This window comes from Aptenodytes patagonicus, chromosome 3 (assembly GCF_965638725.1).
Source record: "Aptenodytes patagonicus chromosome 3, bAptPat1.pri.cur, whole genome shotgun sequence".
NCBI lineage: Eukaryota > Metazoa > Chordata > Aves > Sphenisciformes > Spheniscidae > Aptenodytes > Aptenodytes patagonicus.
Window position 1 is genome coordinate 43,490,006 of NC_134951.1, and position 17,183 is coordinate 43,507,188.

At 43.1% G+C, this 17,183-nt stretch overlaps 1 protein-coding gene across 1 annotated transcript in view; it reads right to left on the bottom strand.

The window, feature by feature from the left end:
* Positions 1-967: 967 nt before the first annotated feature.
* LOC143158992 (gamma-aminobutyric acid receptor subunit rho-2) overlaps positions 968-17,183 on the bottom strand; it is a 41,814-nt gene continuing 25,598 nt past the window's right edge. The window contains exons 4-9 of the mRNA XM_076335457.1: positions 13,603-13,826; positions 9,485-9,567; positions 7,740-7,880; positions 7,343-7,495; positions 5,020-5,216; positions 968-1,276 (exon numbers count right to left, since the gene is read on the bottom strand). Coding sequence (XP_076191572.1) covers positions 968-1,276; positions 5,020-5,216; positions 7,343-7,495; positions 7,740-7,880; positions 9,485-9,567; positions 13,603-13,826 — 1,107 coding nt within the window. The remainder of the gene's footprint in view (positions 1,277-5,019; positions 5,217-7,342; positions 7,496-7,739; positions 7,881-9,484; positions 9,568-13,602; positions 13,827-17,183) is intronic.

The following is a 17,183-nucleotide window of genomic DNA, read 5'->3' on the forward strand; positions in this document are numbered from 1 at the left end:
AAAATCCTTGACAGCCACCAGTGCTCCCCTCAACACTGTTTTCTGCTTCTGCAGAGAGAAAGTGATGGTCCCAGAGACACTGCCCATTCACCATGTGCTGACTGTACATGCTACATGTCAGCTTCCCCTCTCATTTCAGAGGGGAGGTGCTACATATCATGTGCTGTGCTTAAGTTATATGGAGAACACATGCTTAAACTTCCCTGTTTTCATTACCCATGCACTCTGGGAGCCACCTACTGTGAGTCTGTGGGCTTCTTTGCTCTGCTTCATCATGACTCCTTACTTCTAATCTTGAAAAAAAATGACCACCCACTCAAACATACCACCTGCACTCTTGTAACCAACCTTGTTGATCCTGGCCAGTCAACTGTCCTAACGGTATCGATGAAGGTCCTATCCAAAGAAAGCAGAATTTGGACCCTAAGAGGAGGTATTCTTCATAAACCAATGAAAGAAATATCATGTTCATATGCTAAAGAAAAATAAAAGGATTTGCTCAAAAGCAGAGATTTTGAAAAGGAAAGGCCTCATTCAGTTCCCTTACAGGAGATGCACTGTCCAGACCTCCCCTTGCAAGTTGCATTTGTCTAATCCCTGACAGCCCATGTGAGCACTGTCTCTGGTTGTCCATTGAACAGCAGGTACCACCAGCGTGGCCGGCCCCAAATGACTATACAGCACCTTTTGGGTGAATTGTGAGCACATATTTTCAAGTATGAGAAATGACGTGTCATAAAGCAAACGGGAGCTGGGGTGTGGGTTGGAAAGCAGCCAGCACAGCAGGTTCCTCCATGATGCCTGTGCACGGAGTTGCCCACTGGAAGACATGTCCTACCCTTCACCCTCCAAAGAAGCAATAAAATAATCAGTTTTCTGGCTTTGCATCCAGATTAGACCAAAAAAGAACCAACAAAAGAGATTTTTGTAAATGACTTCTGCTTCAGTCACTGCTGTGTCAACATGCTTAGCTAAAGACAGACCAATATATCAAATTAAAAAATATGTAAGTGCCTGGAAATATTAATCTTGAGTATTTATCAATTGCATGAGTGTTCTGGATGATGCACAAGCCCACATGGCCCTTCAGGCCTCTCTTCCTTGATGAATTAGATTCATTGCTCATAGCTAAGTGCACAACCATCTTTTCTTGTTTTTCTTCCTCTAGGACCATCTGGTTTCTTGTATATCCTGCCAGGCTGTTGGCATCAGATTCACTGTAGTTTCCATCCAGCATCATAGTTTTCGAATGAGGTATTCCACACGTACATGGAAACTAGGAACATAAACAAGAAATATAGCTGAACACTGGAAGAACACATTAGCAATAGAAATTATGCCCTTCTATTAACAGACAGCCTGTAAACAGTTGAGCTTGAAATTTTAATTGAGATACTGTAAGTTTCTCTTTGAACAAAAAAGTCGCTATTTTTTTGGCTTGTGTTCCAAAAGGAAGCGACGTGGTTTAGCTACACTGCTTGGACAAGCAGCTACAGAAAAGATTAGAAAAATGCTTTAGCAGACATAAAAACTAACCAAAAGGTTTTCTTAGTGAGCTCTGTTCAGCCTTGCCATCTTGAGATTCCTTGTTTTGCAGTCTTTGTGTTTATAAATATTCAAGGACAAGATGCAGTTTTATCTATGGAAATGGCTTATCCAGTACATGTTATGGAAAAAAAAGGGCCAAGTTCTGGTTTCACAGATTCACGTGTTTTCTTTGTAAATCTGATTTTAAACCAAGGAGAGGACCAGGTAAAAGCCTAATGTAAAATCCCAGCTCTGTTGAAGTTAATGTCAAAACTTGCATTGACTTTAGAAGCACCAGCATGCATCCCACAAGTCTAAAAAAACCAATGACTACAAGTAGAATTCTGAATAGCAAATACTGTCTTCTACTGTTTAAAATCTGCACGTTTTCTGTCCCAGCAATATGGATGATATATTTGTATGCAATGAAAACGAACTCCAAAACCTCCTTTCTGCTAGGAGTTCCTGCCTCTGATTCCCCAGAGACTGCTTTCCTTACCCAATAATACTTTGCCCCCAATTCCCTCCTCCACCAACTTTGATGTGTGGGTTTTCCAAGGACTTGTTTTCAAGGATAAGTTCAGCTAAAATAATTAAGTATATATACACAGAAATGTATATATCCTGAAAAAAAACATATATATATATATATATATACACAAAAATGTATATATACCTGAACATGTAATGTTCAGGATATCACTGGAAAACTCTGCACCCTAGGCTATTTCTTCAAATTATTTAACCTACAGATCACATTGCTTACTGAAAACCTAAAAATCAACTTAAGAATTGTTTTCTGTGTTCTAGTCATAGCCAAATGATTTGGTATCAGCAGATTGTGTGCAGAAAAACATGACAAGTTTGTAGCCCATTTGCTCTACTTGTTAGACCCATCACTCCAGGAATTTTTTTGAGCCCTCCATGTGTACAGCTGAACATCAGTTGGATTTTAAGATGTATTTTATACTAAGTAGGTGTACCTCAAAAAAAAAAAAAAAAACCCCAAACCACCAAAAAAACACAGGGAAGAATTACATTAGGCTCTTTATCATCAACTGATGACAGGTCTGGGAGATGGTGGGTGGGTGGAAGGGAAAGCGGTTAACGGCAATAAGCTAATTGCTGCAGGACCCAGCAGAGAAAGAAATTCTGCAGATTTACTCTTAGCCCTCAGGTCAAATTACAGTTCCCATGGCTTCATGTACATGTGATGACGGTCACCCCTATGGACAAGGGAGCCTAACGTACTGGAAACCCACCTCCACAGAGTCTTAAATTACACCCGTCTTCACATAGGCACATACATGCAGAAGTATGCTACATAATTTCACTCTGCAGCAATTTTAGTCTATGTCTACACTAATAAATTAAACACTGCCAGAGAGCCTCCCTGGGCATGGGAACTCAGCTGACAATACTGTTAAAGCGTCAGAAATGTCTCTGAATTTTCTCCAGGCCAACAAGCACCAAAAAGTTCCCCTGTACAGTTCAGGAATAAGCATGGGCCACGGACCATTTGCCACAGGCAGTTCACAGCAACCACTCCGATTTTGAGGGAAAGAAGGTTTAGTTTTAGATACTCCATGCCCATCAGCCTTGGCCCCAGGCACATTTAATTTCTTAATGTAGACATAACATAGGCTGCCCAGAAAAAAGCTCTAACATATTCATATTAGGTTTTTTTGGGTCTTTCATAGGGAAGCAGCATTGGCTGACAAGATCTACCTTTACAGTGAGAAATGTCTCCTCTGCTTCTTCAAGAGCACTCACCTACATTTTGCCACAATCCCCTCAAATAATGCTGCTTATTATCTATGTTCCCGTTACCACCACTGAGGATTAATATTGTCACATGCTGAAGACTGGATAAAATATTTTACCTTGTGTAGTAAAAAGACATTTGCTGAATATAGAATTCAATGCACAAGACTCAATAAAGGGCAGATTTGTGATATAAATAACAAACTATGCCATCACTGGATGTGGGAAAACATTCCTGAAAACTTAGCAGAACAGTAACAAACCCTCTCAAGTTCATTTCATCCCTCCAATACGGTTAAAGACAAAGGACAGGGGGTTTTGCCTTTTAAAAAAATACAGGTTTATTCTAGGCAAGTCGAACCTAGCAAGGATGATTTTTGTTATTTCCTGTGTACTGTCAAGACACCATCTTCTTTGGACACGGGAAGTCTGAGCAGGGCTGGCTAAAAGGCCACAGACCACTGCTCACACGCAGAAAGTGAGACACACTTGACTCGCTGTGCTTGCACAGAGCATCTCTACCTTGTGTTGCAGAGAACTGCTGGGCCCTGGGTGGGGACTAGGATGGGGGCATAGATAAATCAAGATACGCAGGACCTGTTCAAGTAGCTTTCCAGAATCACACTATTGTTGAGAAGGCCTTGGAGAGAGGTAAAATTTTGTCACAGGACTCTGCTGAATTTATTCCAATCGCTTTTTAAAATGTATTTAACTAATTTTTTTATGAGATGTCAACTAGGAAAGGTACTGGGCTGATAGGTGGTCTATTCTGTACTTCAAGGAAGTCATAGGAAGAAATGCAAGGGGAAGAGAAGGACACGCAAAGCCAACAGAGTAGTTCAGAGAGGGAAATGTCATGGTCAAATCATATGAAAGATGATGTCTGCATTGACATTTCTGAAAGGCTCATACAAATTTCTCCACGAGTCAACGGCAGTAGGTGACCAATGTTACCTGTGAACTAATGTGGGGAGTCCCTAATGGGAAGAAAGAAGCTGTAAAATGTGGTGATATTCTGGGTGTGTGGAGTCTGAAAAAAATTTGGTCCCAAGCCTTAGTGTTCAAAAACTGATGGTGTTTTGTTTAATTACAAAGAAGAAGGGCTCACAGGTCTGTAGGATAATTCAGGCTGGAAGGGACCTCAGGAGGTCTCTAGTCCTATCTCCTGCTCACAGCAGGGCCAGGTTGCTCAGAGCTGTATCTGGTCAGGTCTTGAAAAACTCCAAGGATGCAGGATAAGACATTTCATAGCACATTAAAAAGTACAAGCATAAACTTGGCTGGCTGTTGTTTGTGTTTGGTAATGGCGAACAACTCCACTATTGAATTCAGTTTCCAGAGTAAAGCTGACTGTACAAGGAGGAAATGAATTTGCTCCGAATAACTCCTTTAGCTTAAAAATATAGCAATTGTGGCAGCTGCAGTGAAGTATCAGATTTGATACTTTCCCCTCTTGTCATCCCCCCACAGTTCCAGGTTGTAGTCTTCCCCAGTTCAGGTCACGTTCTCCTCTTCTCCGATGTTTCTATGAACACCCATGAGACCAACTCCTGCTTTTCTGGTGTTAGCAATTTAGCCTGAGATGGAGTCCTCTAAACAGATCCAATTATACACACATGGATGTCAATGTTTTCCCATTTATAGACACAAATCAGTCAATATAAAGACCAGATCATCTGTAAGAAAAAAAATGAATAAATGGATGAACAAACCAAAAGTTTTTCTCACCTTTTCCTGGAGTTTCCTCTCCTTCCGCTCTTGCGCTGTAGTCAGGTAATTCACTGCTGCATATTCCAGCACCGAGAGAAAGACGAACACAAAACTGACCCACAGGTAAATGTCTACTGCTTTGATGTAGGAAACACGAGGCATGGAGGCGTTCACCCCAGTGATGATCGTGGACATGGTCAGCACAGTGGTTATCCCTGGAAAGAACCAAGAGAAATAAATGTTATTTATTTACATTCCATACAGTCCATAAGGCTTTTGTCTCAAGAAAAACAGAAATTACGCTCTACATGATGCTTTAAAAGACACTAGATATGAATATGATATAGACACTGTGATAAGTATCTCTGCTGCCAATGCAGAACTGTTCCACTGCCTGCACTTCTGTGCGCATGATGGGTTTAGTTTTGAGGAGTAATGGAGCAGCCATCATTTTGCCAGGAACAGCATTTAACTCCCTCCTTAACCTCTAATGTTTTAACACAGTGCTTAGAGTCAGGTCTGCTAAGACCAGTGGTGACAAGGACTCCTGTTTCCTAGCTGTACCAATCTGTGTTACAGGCACTGCCAGAAAGCAACCTAGTATTGACTTTTGGACACAGCTAAAGAGGATTTGATCTAAACCACTGATCTTAAAAGGGACGTGCAATAACGATAAAATGTTTTGCATGAAACAATGCAAAAGAAAGGCTTTATGTTTTTACCTCTAGGAATATTTGTCTACAGTTCAGGCTGTGGGAATCAAAAAGCTTTGAACAACCACCATTGTGTTATATATATATATATATGTGCGTGTGTGCATGTGTATGTGTTTATAAACATATATGTATGTATTTATGCTTATATACATATATATGTGTGTGAATATGTGTATATATACACACACATGTAATATATAAATATATATATATTTAGACAGATATAGATAAAATCCTGCAAAATAGTATATACTTTGTTTGGATTGTTGCAGAGAGAAAAATATTTACAGGTTCCCAAAGCCACTTAAATAGACAAAACAGAGCCAAAAAGTATTCATAGCTGCTTCAGCCATTTCAAAACTGTGACCACTGTAAACACAGCTACTGTCGTTCACTTTTCATCAGGATCTAATTTTTTTTAAAATAATAGCCACTGAACACATTTCTTTCAGTGGAGCAGACTCTCAACTGCCTCTTCTCATATGTTTGCTGCAGCGCATAGCTCTCTAAGTGAGACAAACTTGTGGGGCTAAAATACTGGTTTTATGCTTTTAGTATTGGAAGCCTTACACATTAACATTCAGAGATTTCTCCTATTACATTTTTGCCTTCCTCTAACCTCTGCATGGAGTGATAAACAAATCGGCTTTTTTTATGCTCAGCTGAAAAAATTTCCTCCAGTCCTGATGTAGACAAATCTCCTCCTGATGGGTTTTAGATGTCCAGAGAGGCAGATTGGTGTGCACAGGATTTTCAAGCAGCTCCTTCTTCGCTTTCCCACTCCCTCAAATGAGAGACCTCCCTACCCCAGAAATGTTGGGCCCTCAGTGGAAGGCACCCTTGGGAGAGGAGAAACCCAACCTCTGCCTCACCTCGGGGCTGGTGGCCTCTCATCCTCAGCACTGCAGATGTGAGAGAAAAGCTACGTTCCCTTCACTGCCCCACTGTTGTCCGAGGCGTGATGTTACAGAGATGCCCTGAGCGTCCCCAGGGGCACACCAGATGGAGGGACACCTAAGTCCGCAGGTGCCAATAGGACTAGATCCCTTGCTGCCTTTCTTTCCCAACTTGTGAAGATGTGCCACATTGGTACCCTCCAGGCAGCCTGGAGAAAGCCACCGGCCACAGCACCAGTGCCGGCTGGTTGGGAAGACACATGCCTGGGCTGGGACACCGGCTGTGGCAGCTGGGACATGGCAGGATCCTGCTCATGAAAGGCACTCATGAAAATTGTAACAGAAGCCTTTAACTCCCTGCAGGTGCCTAAACTCCTGTGAAACTCTACCCTCACCGATGGCAATGCCTGTCTCAGAACTGCAGGACTGGACAACAGGGAAAAATCTTGATTCATTGACTCATAAATACTGAAACCTCTCTTCTCTGCCCAACTTTATTTTTAAAACCACAGCCCTTTCTGTCCTGAGCTAAGTATACATCAGGAGGACTGCTTAGCGATGAAGGACTTAAGACAAACTGCAAGTTTTACACTATATTAATCATCAGATAAAACAAACATTTGCTTGCCCAATATGTTTAACGATCAAAATGAACAGTTCCCCTTCCTGCCAAAACTTCCACATTTCAAAGATTTTCACGCAGTCATGGCTTGTTGCAGTTGCTCTCACCCAAAGAGACTCTGGCAGGAACTGCTCGGCGATCAATCCAGAAGGACACCCAGGACAACATGACCATGAGGGTAGCGGGGAAGTAGGTTTGGAGCAAGAAGAAGAAGATGTGTCGGCGTAAAGTGAAGTTTATGTAGAGGCGATTGTACCAGCCTTTGAGAGAGGAGGAAAGCCAGAATCAGTGAGAACAGCCTGGATGGTAGGTACAGAGAGACAAGATCTTTATTCTGATTTTTTATTTCTAAAGGGTAGTGAAAAGAGAAACTGATCTGTCAAAACATGTATTGTCCAGACCATGGAGACTACAGTTCAGTGACACATAATCCCAAGAGCTTTCTCACAAGTAGTTAATACAGCATCAGCTTTAGCAATAGCATTAAATCAGAAAAGGCCATACCTGTGCTACTGTAGAAAGCCAGTCTCGATGTAGTGTGGAATTTTTGTATCAAAAACTGAGACAAAGAAATCTTTTCATCAGTTTTCAGAGATTCATTCCCATTTTTCCAATACAGCATCAAATCTTCATCAGTGTAAGCATCTTAGGGAAAGAAGAAACATGATGTGATGTGACTTTAGCTTGGAGGGGAAGCAAAAGTTAATAGATCCAGACAAAAGTGACAAACACAAAGGCATCTTTGGCATGATGTAATGCCACAAATAAGTTTGCTAACAACAGCAAGTTAAAAAGATCTTGCCATATGATATACTATGACAACAATGACAACAACAACAACAACAACAAATCCAGGTCATCCTGATTCAGTGAAACAGATCCTCTTTTTACTCCACACTGATGAAATGACAGCTAGAATGGTACTTTTCTGCGCATCACGTATCAAAAATCATAGACAAGTAATTGCTAACTGATAAGAATAACTCAGAAAATAGTCAGGTAAAACACCTGAATTTAGAGGAAGGAGGAAACACAGACACCTCAAACTATCTTAGAATGACAAAAGCAAAAGTGACAGGTGTGATTTGAAGCAAAAGTCTAGAAATATTTGAAGACTGTAAATGAAAAACTTAAAGAATTAGTTAGCGCACTAGGTAGCAAGAATGGGGAATGAAAAAAGGGTTATCAAGATGGCCGGGGGCTGGGGCACATGGCATAAGATGAGAGGCTGGGGAAGCTGGGTTTGTTCAGCTGGAAGGAGTCTGTGGTGGGGTCCAACTGCTGCCCTGCTGGGGGTCATACAGAAGATGGAGACAGGCTTTTCTCACACTCTTCTCTGAGATGCAGAGTGAATGGACAAGAGGAAAGGGATGCAAGCTGCAGCAAAGGATTTTTTTCCAAGCGGGTAAAAGGAAACTTTTTCAGGATGAGGGCTGTCAAACATTTCAACAGGTTGCACAGAAAAGTTGTGGAGCCACCATTACCTTGGAGATTTTCAAAACCCAACTGGACACAGCCCTGAGCAACACACTCTAAAGCTCTCTGCTCTGAGTGAGGTGTTGGAGCAGCTGACCTCAAGACCAGCCTAAAACTCTCCTCCCAATCTAAATTACCCTATGATTCTGTGATTCTGTTGTTCGTAGAGGAAAATTTCAGTTAAGTAGCTGGAGGACCTCAAAACAATTAGAGGTTAGTCTTGGCACACCCTGGAGAAAGTTTACAGAACAGCCATGAAAATCTTACTGTTCAAATCAATTTCTCTGCAGAATAATTCCTTCCCAAAGAAGCTGAGCCCAAGTCACAGTGTTTGCAGGACCAGAATTATATCATACATAAACCACATGGGTGACAAAATCTAGAGAAAATTAATGATCATTATACTCAACTTTTTACTGTGACACCTGAAGCACCACCTTCCCATCAGAAGCAATGAACAGAGGAAAACTTCTCCCCCAGATTTCTCATCAGCAAGCTGCTGAGAACCAGTATATGTTGAACATTTCTGTTGGTGTTTTTTTTGACAGTGCCATCTACTAAAAGTCATACAAGGATGCTTTCCTTGCAAATTCCCCTGTCTTGCAGCATAAGGGCTAGATATACAACAGAGTAAGTCAATAGAAAGACTCCCAGTAACCCTGGTGAACTTTTTTTTCAGGCTCTAAAATAGACTGTAATTTGAAATGTGTCCAGTCTATGTGTGTGCAGCCAGCCATGGAGCATGTCTAGCTAGAAACACAAGTACAACGTACAGCTTTCCAGCTCCAGCGAACATGTCTGAGAGTCCAGGGGGAAGCGGCTGAAGTCCATGTTACACATTGCTGTCACTGTGATCCTAGAAGTCGAAAATGAGAAAGGTTGATTTCTATGAGGAGCAATGAAGGGAGAATGTTAACACAGATAAATCATTCTGCAGCTTTAAAGCTAGCAGTTATGCATAATGTTAGCATAAAATCCCCAGGAAAATGCCTACCAATTCTCCAAGTCCAAGTGAGATGGATTATACACGGACACTCCAAAGGAAGCTGTAATTTCAATACCTATCAGGGAACTAAAGTACTATCTTGGGCATTATAGTAATACTAATGTCAGTATGGATACTTCCACCATGTTTTATATCCAATTATTTCCCTACAAGAGAACAACATAAAATAACTTCACTGTTTACATTTGAAGGTTGCCTTATGTCCAGTTTGATTAAGGTTTTCTCATTTTCCCCATTGCTCAGTTCCCTCCATAGCCACCCCAACAATGACCCAAGCCTGCGGAACATGACCAACTTTATTGCAAGCGAGAAAATTCCTCCAGTATATACATTACTAAGGCAAAAGTAGTTTCTTTCAGTCCTCAGTCAAATTCTTTTAATCTGAGGGGTGTATTTCTGGGGCGGGGGGTGTAAAATGGGTGCAGCTGTTTTTCAACAAGTGAGATTTGCCTCTGTTAAGTTTGTGTCTTAGCTAAAGAGCTGCAGCAATCAGAGCTCCCAGTTTTAAATGAGTCCGGTTGTGCACAACGTTACGTAAAAAGTCCTCCAGTGCGTCACTGAACTTTCTCTTGTGGACAGATTTGCAGTGGAGCTTCCGATTTAGTAGGGGCAAATCCGCTGTGAGTCATCATTTCAGAGGCCAGCTTATGTTGGCCGTCACCATTTTCTAGATTCATTGCAGATGTTGATAAAGAACTTTTCTTCTGTTCAAGGGATTGTGATCCAAATCCTACTCTAACCTACACACTCATTGCCCCTGAAAAGTGCATGCTGTTCATTTTAACTATAAAACTAGAGCAGAATTTTGCCATATGAGCTAAACATAAAGAAGCTTTCTGGGGATATGCTCCAGAAGGTATATTGTAGCAATGACTTCCCATAGTTGTGTGTAGCTTTTAAACATTGCATAACTCAGCCTCATTACAATGTGCTATTTTCTTTCCTCGGGGTCACCTAAACTGTGGCACAGCCTGTGGTCATTAACAATTTATTACTCAGGGGCAGCACGGAAACTCAGCTTGTCAATAAGATATTCCTCAACTAAAGCCCAGTGCCAACCCCATGCAGATATCTCAAGACATCTTGAGATATCTTGGAGGACATTTCCAATGCCACTGGACACCCATGCTTGGGCAGCCGGACCACGTTCTAAGTGTCCTAAACACCACCAGGCCCAAACATCATGCAGATTCTTGTTCTCCTTGGATTTTATGAATCAAATTATCCATTTAACTCTCTCTCGTGCAGTCAGCTGTGGTTACTCACATCCTTCTCTCTCATGGGGTAACATTAGAAAGTCACATCAGCTCCTCAACAGCTCACAGAAAACTTTGAAAGTAAAAACTCTGCATGTAGGCAAATGAGTAGACCTGAGCAGAGCTAATGTTTTCCATTAAAAGTACTTGTTCCTTCATTTTGGCTGTTGAGCACTGCTAACTAGCAGCATGATGCTGGCTTCAGCACACGAGAACTGCGGGATGTGAGCAATGGAAACCAATATTCAGTTACAATCTGTAGAGAAGGTCCCTACCCTCCCCTCCTGTTCTTCTCCCCTCGGTGCTGACCCAAGCTTACATCTAACCTCCTTCTTCATTTTTCTTTCTCCTTCTTGTCTCTCCTGCTGCGTGGCACCTTCATCCTCATCCAGTTCTAATAAAATAGACAGCGTCTTTAGGTGCTTAGTTAAGGTGTGAGTAATCAGACCTTTCATGCAATAAATGGATTTATTAAATGGGTTCAGTACAGGGAAAGTGTTCCTAAGTGTTTGGTCAAGATGGGATTTTCATCATTAAGACCAGGCAAAACAAAGTGGCCGTATGGTGCATACTCTCTTTCTTACACACACACACATGCTTCTTTGTGGTTTTAATAATTTGTCCAGTTTTTTTTTTTTAAATAAATTCAGTAGAATTACATTTGGACTATGAAACCAGTGAACTTTAGAGCCCCCTGGTTTGGTGGGATATTGTCCTACTATGCTCATTCTTCAAAGAGAAATAGCCTCCTGAATCAAACTTTATAAAAAACCTTTCCTTGTTTTTGGAAATTATTTTACCATAGCTGAAGTGAATAAGTTCCAGAAAGATCCTAGAACAGAAATCCTTGTGTTACAAAACATTCAAAGGTCACTGTACACTGAGAAAACATTTTCTGTCCTGCGGAAATATTCTTTTGTCTGAGCTCTCAAGCTTTTCTCCTCTGGCGGTGTATTTTTCTCTGCATCTCTTTTTGCATTCTTCTGAAGGAAATTAAATCTGCTGGGATGCTCATGTGAGCAGCCATAAAGGTGGCCTGGTTAGAAGGGGAAAATTACTGAGCAAAAGAAAACATCCACTGAAAAATACTGACAGAGAAAGGCCTGCCAGCCTGGGAAGCTGCAGCATCCTTGCGAAGCGCAGCCAGCCTTTTTGAAGTGCAGCTGGGTACCTAGAAACCTGAGACATCCCAAGATATCATTGATAAGCTCAAAAACAAGGGCCTGTAATGGCAACTGATTGTCTGAAAGGGTGGAAAACAGTCTGGAAAATAAAAATTGGTCTGAAAGAACAAGAAACGTCATTATTTATTGGCTATTCCAGGTGAAAAATAGAAAGTAACAGCACCTATTGGCTGTTCAAAGTGGTGGTGTCCTGCACCCTCTTATGCCTCTGTGATACAAGGAGGACTTAATTTTTATCCAAAATGGAGCCTCTCTCTGAGGACTTCCTGTGCTGCACGTACTTCTCCATTCCTAAACAGGTTGAATTCACTGCATGAACTTTCTACCAGCTCTTGGACTCTGACTGGGGACGGCTAGCTGACTCCAGACTGCATGACGCAGAGCATCTCTTAAGTGAGACTCTGTCTGTTGTCTCATTGGTCTCCCTCTGGGCCCACTTTTGGGGTTGTTTCGGTTTGTCCTCCCACCCGTGGGATGATTTGGTTCATTTGATGCTGGTATCACTTGATACCAGTGTTATACATCCATATAAGCAATCCATCATAAGTATATCTGCTGTTATATTGTTGATGAGTTGCTCCACTAATGATAAGTTTGTAGTAACCTGTAATAGTATATACTTACTTGGTTATTGCTGTTATTGGCTGTTGCTATATGATTTATTTATGCTCTATTATTGATAGCTGATAGTAATTTGTAATAGCATGATATATATATATTCACTTTATTAATCATAGGTATACTTGCTAGTGGTGATTTTGTGGTAGTCTACTTGCTAGTGGTGATTTTTGTGGTATTTTTGGAATCTGTAATAAGGTAGAGAAGTTTAGAGGATAAAGCCTCCGTGTCCTTGTGTATTACAGAATCCTGCAAACCCACAGTCATGATCTCTGTACACCCTCAGGCCAGGTAACCCTTTAGGTCATGACAGATGTGCCTCAGGATTCTTCCAGCCAACAAACCTGCTAGAAAATCAGGGACTACAGGGTGTCTTTAATGCTGCCATTTCAGCTTCAATAAACTTAAACCTTTACATCAACATGCAAACACCAACAAAACAAACAAACAAACAAAAAGTTTTTCTAGACAAACAGGAAGCAAAATAGGATAATTATAGAGGTCACCATCTGGTATATCAGCAGCTTCCAGTTTAATCACACACTGACCCTGGGACAAACATTCCCGCTTGACTAAGCCCTCCTCTGACTGCAGAGAATTAGGGGACTGCTTCCCCCAGGAGAAGATTATCCTGTTACTGCCCATAGCATGGTTTCTCACAGCTTCCTGCGAAGCATCTTGTACTGGACATGCTGGAAACAGGGCTCTGCATCAGCGGTGGGAGTAAGAGGGTTGGCAGTAGCGGTCCTGGTGGTCACCAAAGCCACGCTGGGAGCAAAATTGACAGTGAAGCCCCAAGGAGTGTTCAGAAGCAGCACTGTTGTTACCTCATGCTGTAGAGCACATGACCGTCAGGGAACACTCGCAGCATGATGTTGTCCGTGGTGGTGTCGTGAATGAAGGACCTTTTGGAGTGCACGAAGAAGACGTCGGGGACCCAAATCTTCTTCACCAGCCTGCCGTCAAAGGTCATGCTCTTGTTGGTGGTGCTGGGAAACGAGAGACGCTCATCCTTCCAGTAATGCCTTAAGTACAGAGTCATGGTGAAATCCTTCACGAAAAAAGGAAGAGAACCAGAGAGAGATCTGTCAGTGTTGCTTTCTACACCGAGGAAACACCAGAAAGAAAACTCACTCCTACCAGGTAGATGAAATCCCTCCCCTCTCAACTCCTGTTTCTTCCCTAGACCAATGCTCTTTGTGAATAGATTTTCCTGACAAAATAATTTCAGCCAAAACAAAACGTAAACCCCCAATCAATGTATTACAGTACTCAGTAGTGTTCAGTCCTAAAAGGGATATAAATAAGCCCCAAGAGAAGCACTGCCCTGCAGAAATGATTCTTCAATCCTGGCAAAATTATCTTGAAGGACTATGGTATCGATAACATGTTGAAGAGGAAAAACTTTCAAAATTAGCTTAATGGTCAGGCTAAACACTAAGCAATTTATCCCCCAAAGAACTAAATTGTTGCAAACAGCAACCAAGTGAGGGAACTGTTTTTCCTACTGTACAAATGTGTAAATAAAGCTCTCTTTTAAGCTCATTGAGGGGACAGGAGCTTCAGTCACACAAAGGTAAACATCTGTTTGTTGATCGCAACATGGCAGGTGCTGTTTTCAGAGCTGAACCTACTCTCTCATGCTGAGAGATCAAATACACTTGTTTTCTTTATATTCACAATTAAACAAGTGGTTACGGGAGCCCCAGCTGCCAAGCCCTGGCAAGAAGCAACACAGGCTGGGATCTCTTCCTAACCACCTAAAACCACCACCACCACCTCATTTTGCTTTGCTGATGACAAACCATCAGTTAACCTGACTCTCCGTTTCAAAGGGCTGCCCTGACAACAGTCTCGCATTGCCATTACGTTTTTCATGAATTTGTCAAAGAAGTCTCCAGTGCCAGCCCTCGCCTTGCTGCCCTGCACGGGGCAGAGCTGGCCAGACATCTCCCTCTCTGACCATGGCAGAGGCCTGCTGGAGGGACGCTTCTGCTCACCCACCCGCAGGTCCCCACATTGGCAAACTGGTCCCAGCCTCCATCCTTGCTCCCCCCAGCGATGCTGCCAGCTCCTGTTCCCTACTGGACACTCTCCACTTTCCCCTTACAGCTACAGTCCCAAAGAAGCTTTTCCAGTGACTGCTGCTACTGCCAGGGCTTAGGTTGCAACCTGGCTGGAGAAGCCAACCTCAGGGGCTGGACGAGGAAAGCACATCAGCTTGACTGGAGCTGGGACAAAGGAAAGCAAGGAAGACGCATAACTGATGATTTCTCAGGAGTCAGTGCCGTTTACACCAGAAGGAAAAAAAGGGGTAAAAATAGGCCTGGCTATTCAGGGTCACCAGCCCTGGGCAGCCCTCCGGCCATGACGCAAGAGGAGGGCCAGGCAGCCTGAGGCTGTGGCTGCAGAATGCCTCTGGGCAGCTCCATCATGGGAGCACAGGGGGACAGGGACCGATGTGGCATCAGACAGACACCCCCAGAATGACTTACAGCCACCATAGCGGAGGCACAGAGACTGCCTGTGGGGACAGCACGGGAAGGGCCACACCACTTCCCAGGTGTGGCCCTTTCCCCGTCCCACCGGGCAGGAGCCCTCTCCTCTCCCACCTTCAGCACCCTTCTCTCTCCAAACAGGCCTCCAATAGCCAACACACAGGGCACCAAGTGCTGCAAACATCAAGCCCAAGTGGCAGTGGACAACAGCTTCTAAGTACAAAATCCAACTTATGGATGTTTTCTTGTGGCGTAAGTCAAACGAGGCAGTTGTTTGCAATCACTGACAGGTTGCTCCTTTCTGACCAGCACACACGCTAGTTACAAACCAAGAAAAGGGGTTTATTTCACCACTCATGAGTAGGAAAATCCCTTAGGAAACAAGTTTTACAATGAACTGAGAGAACGATAGTACCTGCTGGAGGCACAGTGAATGAGCATACACAAGCACCTCACTTTTGGCAGGACACTTCATGTTTGTGCCGCACTCCGGGCAGCCTCAAGAGCATCCCCTGCCAGTGTACACAGCAGCCAGCTTCAGTCTGGTGCTTCTTTGGGGCACCAGATGCCTGTTGAAGCAGCGGTAAGCAAAGGCTTCCCAACCGAGGGTACCCAGTTTCCAAGGCCACTAACCCTTCAGAGCAGTTTGAAGGAAGTCCTGCCTGCAGTTTGGCCCTGCCTGCAGCTCTGCCCTGCCTGCAGCTCTGCCCTGCCTGCAGTGGGGAGCCGAGGAGGGCACCCTGGTGCAGGCACAGCCAGGCCAGCTCCCCTGGCCACGCAGACAGCTTGCTGCCCGCTCTCCTCTCCATGAACACCCACATGGGACAAACTGCTGGAAAAACAAACCAGTGTAACCCAGACTGACCTGGGAGACCGTTCTTCCACCCCAAATACAAATCAGCAACTGCTGTGGAAAGTACTTGTCCTGTGCTGGGAAAATAAGACTGCGGAGCTGTCTACAGCAAAGGGAGAGAGAGCTGCCCTCAAAGCTTTCTGATGGGCAAGATTTTTGTTGAAATCAGATGCTCCTGACAGAAAGCACTGCAAGTTATTTACTTGCACTAATTAGGTCTTTTTGCTGCTATGACATTATCTTGATACATAAGAGCCCCAAGTCCCCTTGCGACAGCCATTTCCTGCGCTGAAAGCTCCCTCCCACACGCTTCATTGCATGCATCCCCCCCCAGCCCTCTCTTTCAATATCCAGGCAGGCAAGCTCCCTTCTTTTAATGAAGATGTAATTGCACCACAGTAAATACTGATCAGCCTAAAGCTCTTCAAGTCTTCATGTTTTGCCTAGACCAGAGAAGGTGCCCAAAAACAGGGAGGAAAAGGCAGAAGGAGGAAGGAATCAAGAAGCTTCCTCTTCTCCTCTATGTTCCCCTTTCCACTTCTCTTTCCAGTGTTTTTATTCCATTTCTTATAGTTTAAGAAAAAAAAAACCCAAAACCAACAAAACCAGGAAAATGCTTGTGAACACTCCTTTCACTGGGAACACCTTGAAACCTGTTGAGGGTTAACAACTGCATGTATTTCTTCCTTATTTTAATTAATAAAAAAATAAATATACTAAATCACAATTGAACTTGGTGCAAATTTCCTGAACAGCATCATCAGTGACTGAAAGACTATTCCCCCCCACAAAATTCCACTCTGGCAGAGGCAGTTCAGGCTCCCCCTGGCAGCTCCCACTCACACGCCTCAGTGAGGTAACTCCCAGTGGTGAAGAAGCAGGAGCAGCTCCTTCTCATTTACATTGCCAACTTAATTTTCTAATGCACCTCCCAGAATCATGCATTTACGGCAGGGGGGTTGGACTAGATGACCTTTAAAGGTCCCTTCCAACCCAAACTATTCTATGATTCTATAAAACAAATGGACTCAATGGTTCCCTAAGGAAGAAAACTTGC